At 44.4% G+C, this 12872-nt stretch overlaps 1 protein-coding gene across 1 annotated transcript in view; it reads left to right on the top strand.

Annotated features, from left to right (window-relative positions):
• SLC6A2 (solute carrier family 6 member 2) overlaps positions 1-12872 on the top strand; it is a 1355875-nt gene that overhangs the window by 421976 nt on the left and 921027 nt on the right. The window contains exon 4 of the mRNA XM_078668346.1: positions 451-688. Coding sequence (XP_078524472.1) covers positions 451-688 — 238 coding nt within the window. The remainder of the gene's footprint in view (positions 1-450; positions 689-12872) is intronic.

The raw sequence follows: 12872 nt of genomic DNA on the forward strand, positions 1-12872 counted from the left end.
ACTCTCCTTTTCTAAATTGGTGATGGTTTTTCCTTGTGTTGAGCTTTCACTTCTTACTGTTTGAATGTGCTGCATAAATACTTCACACATTGCCTCTAAGTTAAGCCTCATTGTTTTGTGCCAAGCTATCAGAAATTTAAGCACAAGTCATTTTGGCATTTGCTTATGTCTCACGCTTACCAAAATTGAGATTGCTGCTTGAGTGAGTTTCATCCTAATCAGCCAGTAACCCAATTTCAAACAGGATGCATATTGGTTTACTTGAAAAACTGAAGTAAAACTGCATCCTGGACATCACAATACCTGCAGTTTTGGTAATCTTGGTTGTGGAATTACTGCACTGGAATTACCTTGTCACTTGTGATGGAGGGTTCAGTCTATAAATTTGTCACATAATAATTGATGCACTGTTTGGAAGCTTGACTAAGATGTGTTTAATATTGTTACTAGGTGTGGGCTACGCTGTGATACTTATTGCTCTATATGTGGGATTCTACTACAACGTCATCATTGCATGGTCCTTGTACTACCTATTCTCATCATTCACATCAAAACTGCCCTGGACGAGCTGTGGTAACAAATGGAACAGCCCAAACTGCACTGACCCCAAGCTTCTCAACGGGTCTCTTCTAAGCAATGGTACCAAGTACTCCAAGTACAAGATTACACCTGCTGCCGAATTCTATGAGTAAGTACCATCATTTTATCTGTCATCTGATTGGGGTATCTCATGGTTGAGTACTCCAAGGAGGCTTGTCTTTCACCAAATTGTTCTCTAATGAATTACAAGTGGGATCATACATTTTTAAGATTTCACCAATTTATAGTTGTCTCACAGATAGTGAAATTGTGAATTTGCTTCAAGTGCATGTAATGTAAACAAATGATGTCGACATTATGCTTCTTCTGTTGAGTGAGTGAACATTTAAATGGGGCAGACTAAAGACATAGCTGCCTCTCTGAACCTCATCTAGGCAGAGAGAGGAGAGTATGTTACACAGATGAGGTTTAAGGTCAGCCTATTCCTAACTCCAAAGCGACACTCTTCCAGGTTCAGAAGATCAATTTTGAATTCCAAAGTACTGACCATTAAGTTGAAGTCAAGAATGTTAGCAGGAACAATGCAAATATATATTGAGTATATTTATTCTGAACATAGCCTCAGCAGGTGGATGAGCAGTCAACAACAAATATTTGTAGTGTGGTGTTGTGGAGGTCACACACCATAATCAAGTAGCAGAGTAATTTAGATAACACATGCTCTTTGACTCCTAATAATGAAAGTCGTTTGACCCAATGCCCCATCTTTAGCCCCTCAAAATCCTCTTTTTATTGCTGAGGGGCTAAGGTAGCACCGAGAAGTGTAAAGTGCAGGAAGTACTCATGGATCCTACAGCCTAGCTTTTTTCCTATTCCTGTCATTGCATTTATTATCCATGATAGTAGAGTAGCAAGAGAAGTGCCAGGGGTACCGAACAACAGGCCAGGATTAACAACTACTGCCCATGTCTTAACAACCATATGTACTCTGTATTTCCACTAAGGGTCAGCATAATATTCTGAATTCTGGAAATACATGGTCTTGTACAGTGCTTAAGATAATCTCAAATGTTTGGGGGGGTCTCTAAATAGTGTGTGGCTAAAGAAGCATAAGTATTTATTGTTTCCAAGAGGTGTGGACTATGTAGATAAGGGCGCAGCCTAAACAATTTGGCCTGGAATCGTTTGCTTGGCACAGTGTTCCAACATCAGGTGTTTGGGACCCTCCAAGTAAGTTGTATGTTACTGCATACAGACATCGCACAGCAATGAGCACATGCCTAAAACAAGGCAAAGCTGTCGTTTATTGCCAGTTCTTGTTAGGAGCATGGGATAATTAAGTAAGTAAGTAAGTAAGTAAGTAAATCTTTATTCGGTTTCAATTTACATGTAGAACCATAAAAGCATTTGCACAATTGATTACTTCATTTAAAATTCATTTTAACAAAAACTAGTACAGATTTAATATGAATTCATTTAAAATTGGTACCCTTATTCATTGGTCCAAATTATCAAACGTTATTATATTAAAGATTTACTCTATGTTTAAAAATACATTTTAAAAAAGTACTCACAGTTTTACATATCAATTCAGAACTTAAGAATTGGAGCCACAGCATGGCAGGATGACATTTTCTAAGGCCTAGGATTCTCAACAGGGGAATTAACCATAGCTTACGATGTGCAGAATAGTACTTGCAGAACAGTACGGTATGAATCGTTGACTGTTCAGATGTTTCGTCACACGGGCATACCGGTAAGCTTTCTTCCCAGCTGTTTCTATTAGGAAAGGCTACAACCCTGTGGAAAATGTTCAGCCTGAATCTTGCTAGTAAAAAGCGCTCAAAGTGCGATTCGACATAAGTTAGATAGGGTCCCATTTCTAATGTGGTCATTACCGCCAAGGAGTGTTGTACTGATGGTTTCTTACTCTCTAGGCTGGTACGTAACTCTTCTATGTGACTCAATGCCCTTGTTTTTAAGTCTTTCTTCGGGATTTCAGCAATTGTTGCCGAGTTGGAATAATACTCGGCCATCCCTAAATCAGTAAGAAAATTTTTTACGTATCTTAGCCATTCTATTTTTTCCACGTGGTCCAATGTTATACAGTCTGCTACAATCTCTTTGGTGAAAGTATTCTTTGTTGATGTCCAAATACGGCGCCAGAGAAGTATAGGTTCAATCTTTGCCAAATCCTCAATATGAGGCATTCCCAGCTCTGCATGACAGGCAAAAGTAGATACTCGTTTTGGGACCGCTAATAAAAATCTCATGAAGGTATTCTCCGCTACCTGCAGGGCTTTTGTGTTTTTATGTCCCCACAAGCCCGCCCCATATAGCGCGATGGAATGGCATTTTGCTCTATAAATGTGGAGTAGTTCAACTGGTGGCCTTTTCCCTAATTTCTGGGCAAATTTTATAAGCGCCGCAATAGATCGCAGAAGTTGATGTTTGCGGACTTCTATGGCCGCTTTCCAGTTAAGCTTCTCATCCATCATAATCCCCAGATAAGGGTATTGGGTAGTTAATTCTAATTTATTGTTGTCAAGAAATATACTCTTTCCATGTTTCTTTGTTTGGCCTGCCACCATAACATACGTTTTTTTTATATTTATGTGGAGATCTAGGTTACTCATAAATTTTGCATACCTATTCAGGGCTTTTTGTAGCTCTCGTGGGGTGCGTGCTAAAATCACCGCATCATCTGCGTATAGGAGCACGGGCACCAGGCGGTTTTTCACACGGGGCAGATCCAAGCCCCCCTTCAACATCTCAACCTCAAGGCCATTAGTATAGAGGGAGAAGAGAAAGGGGGCCAGGACACATCCCTGCCTGACGCCGCGCTCTACTGCAAAGGGCTCTGACAGTTCTCCCCGTGCTCCAAAACGTACCCTGGAGGAGGCGTTGGAGTATAGTTCTCTGAGAAAAGTTACAAGAACCAAATCTATTCCCATATCAGTCAGAACTGACCATAGTTTTGCGTGGCAGACGCAGTCAAACGCTGCGGATAGGTCGACATATACCATATACAGCTTTTCCCGCTTAGCCGACACAAACTTTCCCATCATCAGGGCCAGGTTCAGGGCTTGTTCCGTTGTCCCGAAGCCCTCTCGGAAACCATACCGGATATCCGAGAGGGTCCCGGTATCGTCCGCCCACTCCTGTAAGCGCTGGAGAACCACTCTGCCCAGTACTTTCCCCAGCGAGTCCAGGAGTGAGATCGGGCGATAGCAGGACACCTCCTCTCTATTTCCCTTCTTAAATATTGGTACCAAAATTGATTGGGTCCAAGATGTAAGCAGTCCACACTTCATGGTAGCATCAAACACCCTTTTTATAATTGGGGCCCACAGATCTAATTTGAATTAAAAAAAGTCAACTGGTACCCCATCCGGGCCAGGGGCTTTTCCACCTTTACTTGCTTTAACTGCGTTTATTACCTCATATAGTTCTACTTCCAATGGGATTGGAAATGGTTTACCCTGTTTTTCCCTATTATTTCCTTCTATTAACACTAATTCTGGAGGTTTACCAAAGATTTTCGAAAAGTGATTTACCCAGATTGGTCCCTCAATCGCGACTTCTACTTTTGGGTGGTCCTTTGTATCCATCAGAAAGGGTGCTTTCACCACCTTCCAGAATAAATCGCTATTTCTATTTAGTGAGCTCTCATGGAGTTGATTCCATAAGGCTTTCTTTAATTCCTCTTTTCTCACTTTACATGCCAACCTATATGCTTTTCTCAGGGTCCTAACCTCCTCTTGGTCTCTGATAGTTTTTGTTAGCGCTCTTTTTAGAGTTTTATGGGCCGCTGAGCAGTCGTGGTTAAACCATCCTTTTTTCACTGCCATGTTCCCTTTATGCTTCATTGTCAGGCATGCATTTACCTTTTCTAGAATCATCTTAAAATGGGATATGACTTCCTCATCTCTTGCGTCAGTGTCTAGACACTTCATTATTGCCGGATACGCCGCTGTTACTACCTTATTTATTAGCTCATCAGGGTCTATCTTCCCCCAGCCAAGAGTATAACCATTTGTTTTTTTTAGGTATATGTTATTCTGGGAAAGGGTGGTCATTAAGATTTGTGCTGATAGAGCGCCCTGCTCTATAGTTAGATCAAAGGCTAAAGCAGCATGATCACTTAATGTATTTATTATCACTCTAAAATTCTCAGTCTTATTTACAAGGGTTGCTGTGATCAAAATATAATCGATTGTTGATTCGCTACCCCTTCCGAGATAGGTAGGGTCCAATTTCCCACAGAGGGGATTTGTTTCATTTAATATTACTAGGTCTCGACTAGATAGAGTTTCATTTAAGAAGTCTCCCACCACTGAGTGGCTGAAGTGGATTGTTTGCTCATCTGTTTCGTACCCCATACCGCAGATGTTACTTTTTTTCCTTTCACAGGGGTGGTGATTAAAGTCACCACCCCAAACAATGCTTGGGGGTGCTAAACCTCGTGTTTGTTTTGTCCAAGTGAGGAGTTTCTTGTGGAGAGCCCCAAGTGTTTTCACTCTCTCACTTTCCTCTAAGTTGTCGTACATATTTACGAAAAGAAAGACCCGCTTTGTCTGGAAGACCAGTTGCAGTATCTGGTAATTGGGTTCTAGACTGAGTGCGGTAATTTCTAACCCTGGTATAGTGTTCGCTATGTAAGTTATCAGCCCACCCTTTGCCCTACCATGGGTGCCTGCAATACCTGGTGAAAAGTACGTTTTATATCCCGTCAGATGCATTTCTGTGGTAAGCCAGGTCTCCTGGAGGGCTAACACTTGATAATCTTTAGCAAACTCCAAAACGCTGCCATCCATAATTTTTGCACGGAGGCCCGCTATATTCCAGAACATGATTTGTGTTTTTACTGCTTTCCTGCCAAGGTCTAATCTTTTGTTTGTACTACTCTCCTTAATTGAAGTAGGTGTCCCTAACACCAAGTTTCGTTCCTCATATGTTGGATCGGGTATACTGCTAGTTGTATTCCCCAGGATAGAATTTTCCCCCCCTTTCACGGATATCACATTCGGTCGGGCCAACTTGTTTTCCCCTTCTGGTTTGTGTCTTTCTACCGGACCTATAAGAATGGTGTCACCCTGTAGGCTGATGGATTGTGCCGGAGTGTATTTTAGTAGGGAGGGTAGTTCTCTATCAAGTCAGTCTACTTCTTCCAGGCCAAACAGTGTTGAGAAAGGGTTTAATGTGGGTATATTAAATTCTGAAAATGATTGGTAGTTGTTATCCTGATTCCCCCACTGTGACTGGGAATATAGTGGTTGAGGAGGTTGGTTAAAAAGATGTTTCTGAAAGGGTTGATATCCTACTTCTCTCCAGTCTGAGCGATATCTTTTCGATTGATTATGCTTTAAGTTAGTTATCAGTTCTCGTGGGTAAAAGTAGCTGACATAATGTGTAGAAATACTATCTCCCCCTATGGCCTCATACCAGTCACCAATGCACCTTACCGCTCTATGGTCCTTGAAATTTATAATTATCACATCCCCCCTCTTATCTTTTGGTCTTGATCCCACCCACACAGCATGCCTTACTGTTAAGATTTCCCCATTTACATGTGCCGGAAGGGGTCTATTTTGCTTCAGCCAGTAGATAGTTTTATTTTTTAGGGCGTGGTAGTTCTCTCTGACCCCCTCTGCTAGCTCCGGAACCCCGGTCATGATGATGGTATATGGGGCAGAATCCGGGGGTAAATCCACTATCCTAGGTGTATATCTTTTTGGGCGCTGAATTAACTGTTCTCCCTTTTCCCTAACTGGTTTATTTATCATAGGTGGATCAGTCTTCGCTAAGTGGAGATTGGTTTCTACTTGGTTCTTCTCTGCGGCGTTATTTCCCCTATCAATTTCAGTAGTTCCATTTTTTACTGGGGTATTTACGGATGGATTGGGTTTTCCTTTATTGATTATTTCTTTTGAGGATTTTACTAATGCTTCTTTCCCCTGCGTAGTGACAGATTTTGGGGGTACACCACTGGTAGATGGTTGTTCTATTTGTGGGGCAGTGGGGACAGTAGAATTTGGGATGGGATTTTTGTACTGTGATATTGACAATTTCGTTAAGGCCAAGGTGTTCCCTTCTATTTGTTTACCCAACTTGTCTAAATGTGTGCTTATTAGTCTCGTTCTCTCCAAAAGAGGGAGTAGAAGTGACTTCACTATAACCTCTATTTTTGACAGAAGTTCATTCTCCAAGTTTAGATCAGGAAGTGACCCGGTTATGTTGTTCGTTGTGGGTGAGACAATAGACTTGGGAGACCGTATGGGTTGGGGTGTTGTATCCAGGGTGGTGGTTGTACTTGGGGACGAGGGAGAGGGTTGTCTCTTTCTTTTCTTTGGCTGGTTTTTGACTTGTTCTAAGATTACCGGGGAAGGAACGGGTAGTTTGGGTGAGCTGGATAGTCTTGATGAGTTGGGGCTAACTAGGAGGTTAGAGGGGGACGTAAGATCGTTAAGGTTGATCCTATTCATCCCCTCATCCCCTACAGTCCCTGGGGGAGTGATAGAAGTAATACTAGTAGAGGGAACGTTGCAACTCAGGGAATCTAGGGCTATTACATCAGGTGAACATGCTTTCCCAATCAATCCTAGAGAGGAGCGTTTGCTGGTTAAGAGGTCAATGGATAAACGTTTTTCGGTATCGGCAATTTCCTTCTCTAGGACAATAGTCACCCGTTTAAAGAATTGGTCTATAGTACCAGTTACTGCCCCCTTTGATGTATTAACAGTTATGTTCTTTGATTTACCAGTGTCCGAGGACATGGTTACACAGGGATAACGGTTTCAATCTGCATACACAGTTAACAGCGACCAATACACAGTGTCTTATCGTTCGTTGCTCTATAACGGATTTCCAGCAGATGGTGATAGGGAAGATAGTCTCTTACCGGGAATCAAACGTTAGGGGGGTAGCCCGTCCCGTCCTTTAACGTCCTTTGACGGCCTTAGACGGCCCACCCTTTGCCCGGGCTTCGCCCCAGACTACGTCCCGTGCGCGTCCCGCGATGCGCGTTAAGGGATCGTGCTTAGAAGGTTAAAGGGGCGTGGCACTAGGAGGGGGCGCGGCTCTGCCGGGATGAGGAACCAGCTGTAGGTGTTTCTCAGAATGCTGGTCCTCGCAGTCCCGGTCTCCGCACCACTCGCCTCTGCAGTCACGCTATTCCAGGCAAACTATCAGCAACAACAGGGTCCACAAAGGGCAGGGACCTCCACACACTCCACAAGGTCAATGAAGAGGAGTCCGTAGTCTCAATCCACTCTCGAGCGGCTCCCGCGAAGCGGGGGCCGCGAGAGGTAATGAAGCAATGAGCAGGGGGCGTGGCACTAGGAGGGGGCGCGGCTCTGCCGGGAAGAGGAACCAGCTGTAGGTGTTTCTCAGAATGCTGGTCCTCGCAGTCCCGGTCTCCGCACCACTCGCCTCTGCAGTCACGCTATTCCAGGCAAACTATCAGCAACAACAGGGTCCACAAAGGGCAGGGACCTCCACACACTCCACGAGGTCGATGAAGAGGAGTCCTTAGTCTCAATCCACTCTCGAGCGGCTCCCGCGAAGCGGGGGCCGCGAGAGGTAATGAAGCAATGAGCAGGGGGCGTGGCACTAGGAGGGGGCGCGGCTCTGCCGGGAAGAGGAACCAGCTGTAGGTGTTTCTCAGAATGCTGGTCCTCGCAGTCCCGGTCTCCGCACCACTCGCCTCTGCAGTCACGCTATTCCAGGCAAACTATCAGCAACAACAGGGTCCACAAAGGGCAGGGACCTCCACACAATCCACGAGGTCGATGAAGAGGAGTCCTTAGTCTCAATCCACTCTCGAGCTGCTCCCGCGAAGCGGGGGCCGCGAGAGGTAATGAAGCAATGAGCAGGGGGCGTGGCACTAGGAGGGGGCGCGGCTCTGCCGGGAAGAGGAACCAGCTGTAGGTGTTTCTCAGAATGCTGGTCCTCGCAGTCCCGGTCTCCGCACCACTCGCCTCTGCAGTCACGCTATTCCAGGCAAACTATCAGCAACAACAGGGTCCACAAAGGGCAGGGACCTCCACACACTCCACGAGGTCGATGAAGAGGAGTCCTTAGTCTCAATCCACTCTGTTAGGAGCATGGGATAATTAAGTAGCAACAACGACAGTGGTGTGAATAATGAGAACTGAAATGTTTGTATTCTGAAAATAAGGTCCTGAATTAAACATTACGAAGATCTGTAGAAGAGGTTGTGGTCTTTGAAGTGTCTCACTCACCCTTCTTTTCCTCTTCATAAGACTTTCCTCTGCAATCCCTCATGCTACGTTAGTCAATTAAACATTTTTGTCTTACATCTTTATGAAATCTTCCATCTGCATAGTGTCAATATTTTAATAGCTAACTGTACCTACTTTGCATAGTTTCGAATTTACTATTTCCACATATGAGACCATAGCTCTAGGTGTTCTGCCGAGAGGCCAATGACTGGATGGATATGTAGTTTGAATACAGTTAAGAACCACTGCCAGACATTGTAAGAAACCTGCACTGCCTTCAGCCTCAATTCCAGAGCTCTGAATCGTGCCCTGTCATGAGCACCCATGCGCACCCTGAAATCACCCAGACACCTATAGGTGATATTGGCCCAGATTCATCAAACAAAAATCCGCTCGCAAAGGGGCAGATTCTCAGAATCTGCCCCTTTGCGAGCTGTATTTTTGCATTTGGGATGCATCATCCCAAATGCAAAAATCGCAATATTAGAAATCGCTAAATTGCGATTAATTGCATTTAAGGAATCTCAAATTGAGATTCCTTAAATGCAATGCATGAAAGCTTTTAAAATAGCGAAATCGCTAATAGGGCACGCAAATTACCATGAAGTACAACTTCATGGTAATTTGCAAAAACTTTGAAAAATGCACTAAAGTGCATTTTTCAAAGTTTCATGTTGCGCACACACATGCCCTAAGGGCATGTCAGTGCCCTAAGGGCATGTGTGTGCGCAACATATGGACACCCCTGCACCCTTGAAATCGCAATCTCAATTTGCGAATCGCTAATTGCGATGCGCAAATTGAGATTGTCTTCCCATTCATTCCTATGGGCCTCTAGGCCCATAGGAATGAATGGGGAGGTATTCCTTAATTGCGACTCGCAATTAAGAAATTCTAAGAAATCGCTATTTTTTAAGTGATTTCTTGATGCATTCCATTTTGCAATTCCTTAATAGCGAATCTGTATTTTTCGCTATTAAGGAATCGCAAATAGGGTTGTTGATGCATCTGGGGGTTAGTTCATAGTATGCTCTACACAAGAGTGAAATGTTGCCTGAAAGAAATTACAGCAACTCAATAGCTTTAAAATGTAAATACGTTTAGCAAATGCAGAATTATGTAAAATTTGATTTGCAAACAGGGATGCTGCAATGGATTATCTTACAGGTTTTTTCACATATTGTTGAGAAATCAACCAGTGTTTTCAACTTTAATTTTAAAGGCATTGACATAGGTTACAGTAGGAACCCGATTCAAATTTCGATTTTAATTTCTTCGGGGTCCGAGCACTGGCAGAACCGTCCACACTTAATCAATCAATCACGTGGCTTGTAAAGCGCGACTACTCACCCCTAAGGGTCTCATGGCGCTGGGCAGGGAGGGTCACTTAAAGCCCTGGTAAAGCCTGGTTCTGTAGCTTACTGCAGGAAAATCAAATACAGGGCTACATACCCTACGCTGGAACATAGGCAGGGTAATGTTAAATGAAAAACATCATAATACATATCACATTCATTACTCTACCATGCCTGAAAGCTGTCATTGATGGTATTCATTTGGAAGAACGTCTGCCCAAGAAAACTGCGTTTGGAGGTGATAATGGATGAATACAAGTCGAGCAGCAAACCTAGAACCAGCATAACATTTCTAAATTGAAAAATACTTCCAGAGGCTTATTAGAAATGATTTTTTATGGATATCATGTTTTAAAAGCCTGTTAGCTATTTTATGTTTGTGTTGAACAATTGCTTTCAGAACCACTGAAACCGTGCTCGGAATAAAATACTATACTTCCTTCTTTGTGTCACAGAGAGAAGTCTGAAGTTGTAAGCATATACCATCATGGCCTTTGACCAACACAAAAATTCAAAATTAAATCATGTGGCTGTTTTTAATTCGTATACCTTCAAATGTACAACATGGAATTCGTTACTATTAGCCATCCAAAAAGATCCCTTTTTGTTAACTATGAAATGTATGCTACATCTGGACATGTACTTATATCAAAAAGGTAATATGCAGTCTGCGCATATTAAAGAATTATTGTAATACTTGGTTGATTGATTGATTACCGATTGATTAAATGATTGGAATGACTGAATGAGGATTGTCTGAAGTACTTTCGAATGTGCTAAATTCTAAAGTTTTCAAAAATCTTTTGAAAAGCACATGCTTACATCCTCAAAGCAGATTGGGTTTTTCCTTTACAAGGTAAGTGTTTTTTTTGCCAATAACTTTGGTGCCGCTTGACGAAACCTTCACACATTTTTGAAAACGTTTACCCTTTTAGGATCAGGTGCTGGGTTGAAAGTTTCAGGGTGATCGTCAAGCAGGGGCTAAAACAAAAGGGGGGGTCCTAAAATCTGTTTTCCCCATGCATTTTCCCATAGGAATTTTGAACACTGCTACAGTCTGAACCGCTGATCAGAATTACACCAAGTTTGGCAGAAACTAGATGTTGGCCCGGAAAGCATAATTCTGTGATTTGGTGTAAATCCATTTAGTAGTTTTAGAGATATTTAAGGTTAAAAAATATAGATATCTGGGGACGTGGATCCTTGCAGTGTACTTGCGGCTCCTACTGAAATTTGATTGGCTGCCAACACTTCCACCAGGAAGTGTTAGCAACCATCTGGGGACTCAGCTTGAAGCTGAGTCCCCCAAAAATGTAAAAAAGAAAAAAAGGGCACAGGATAGGAATACCCTGACCCCCCAGATATTGTGAAGGGGTCCCACAGGGACCCGGACAGGGGTAAAAAGCATGTTTTTAATTCAATTTTAGTGCAAATTCAGGTGTTTTTTTCAGTAAGACCCCTGGTGGGCCAAATCCCAGGGCATGTACAAAATAAAGGAGGGGGTTTCATGGGTCTCCTCTCCTCTGATTTATTAAAACCCCAGGGTCCACCACCTCTTTGAAAATAAATTATGCTAGGAGAACCCACACGGATCCCCCGCAGCCCCAGGGACTTCCACTTCCCCAGGGCTATAGGCAAAGGAACGGGGCATGCGGACCCCCCCAGACCCAGGAACTGCCACCTCCCCAAACTACATAACTACATATAGGGCTATACGGGGCCTATCTAACCCCCTGGTGCACCGGCGACCGCTACCCCCCCACCCCCGGCAAAATTAAAATGCATAAGAGGGCCACGCAGACCCCCTTGCTCCGAGGACCACCCCCTCCCCAAGAGCATACCTTTAGAAAGAGGGAGGGGGCCAAGCAGTCTCCCCTCCCAGGCCATATAAGGCCCTGGGTACCACCACCTCACTGGGGCAGCCCATTATACTAAAAGGAGGGGAGCTGTAGGGCCTCCTTTCTGGAGCCATATATAGCGCTGGCGACTGCCAACCCCCACGGCCGGCTCCTGCTATGTCCTGGGTTGCCGACCCCCAGGATACTGCTGTTTGCTATGGCTTGGCGGAATCTTTACCATAGCAAATGTACTCCGCTTTGAGCAAGCGAAAGCATTTTGCTCTCGCTTTCTCAAAGTGAAGCACAATCGCTTTTACATACAGCGAGCTGCCTGTTAACAGCTCCCTATGTGTAAAAGGAATGCCAGCTCCCACAGGAGGCAGAGAGACAGCAGGGGCCTTGGGGCTCCCCCTGTGGTCTCCAATATTTCTAGGTGGGTGACCTGGGTGGGACCAGGGCACCCACACTAGAGGCTGGGCCCAGAGGGATGGGATCCCCGGGGCCAAACTCGGCCCAGGAGGGGGGCCGCATGGCCCTCCACCCCTTTATTTTTTAAACAAAGAAAAAAGCTGGGCCCCAGGGCTTCCCTTTAATTTGTAAAATATATTTTTTTACAGGCTGCGCCCCATGGGTTGGGGTCCTGGGGCCCGAAATCGGCCCAGGGACGAGGGCCCGCAGGCCCCCATTAAAAGAAGGCCTGGGCCTGTGGAATGGGGTCTTCGTGGCCCAAATTGCCCCAGGTAAGGTGGACCGAGTGGCCCTCTCCCATAAAAAAAAATACAATGTGAGACCGGCAAGTTACCAGAGGCCCCTCCCCCTTTCTCCACTACTCCGCAAACGTGCTGTCTTGTGCTCTGCTGGTTGGGGGATGAAGTCCGCTTGGATGCTGAGGGTTC

Source organism: Lissotriton helveticus, chromosome 12 (assembly GCF_964261635.1).
Source record: "Lissotriton helveticus chromosome 12, aLisHel1.1, whole genome shotgun sequence".
NCBI lineage: Eukaryota > Metazoa > Chordata > Amphibia > Caudata > Salamandridae > Lissotriton > Lissotriton helveticus.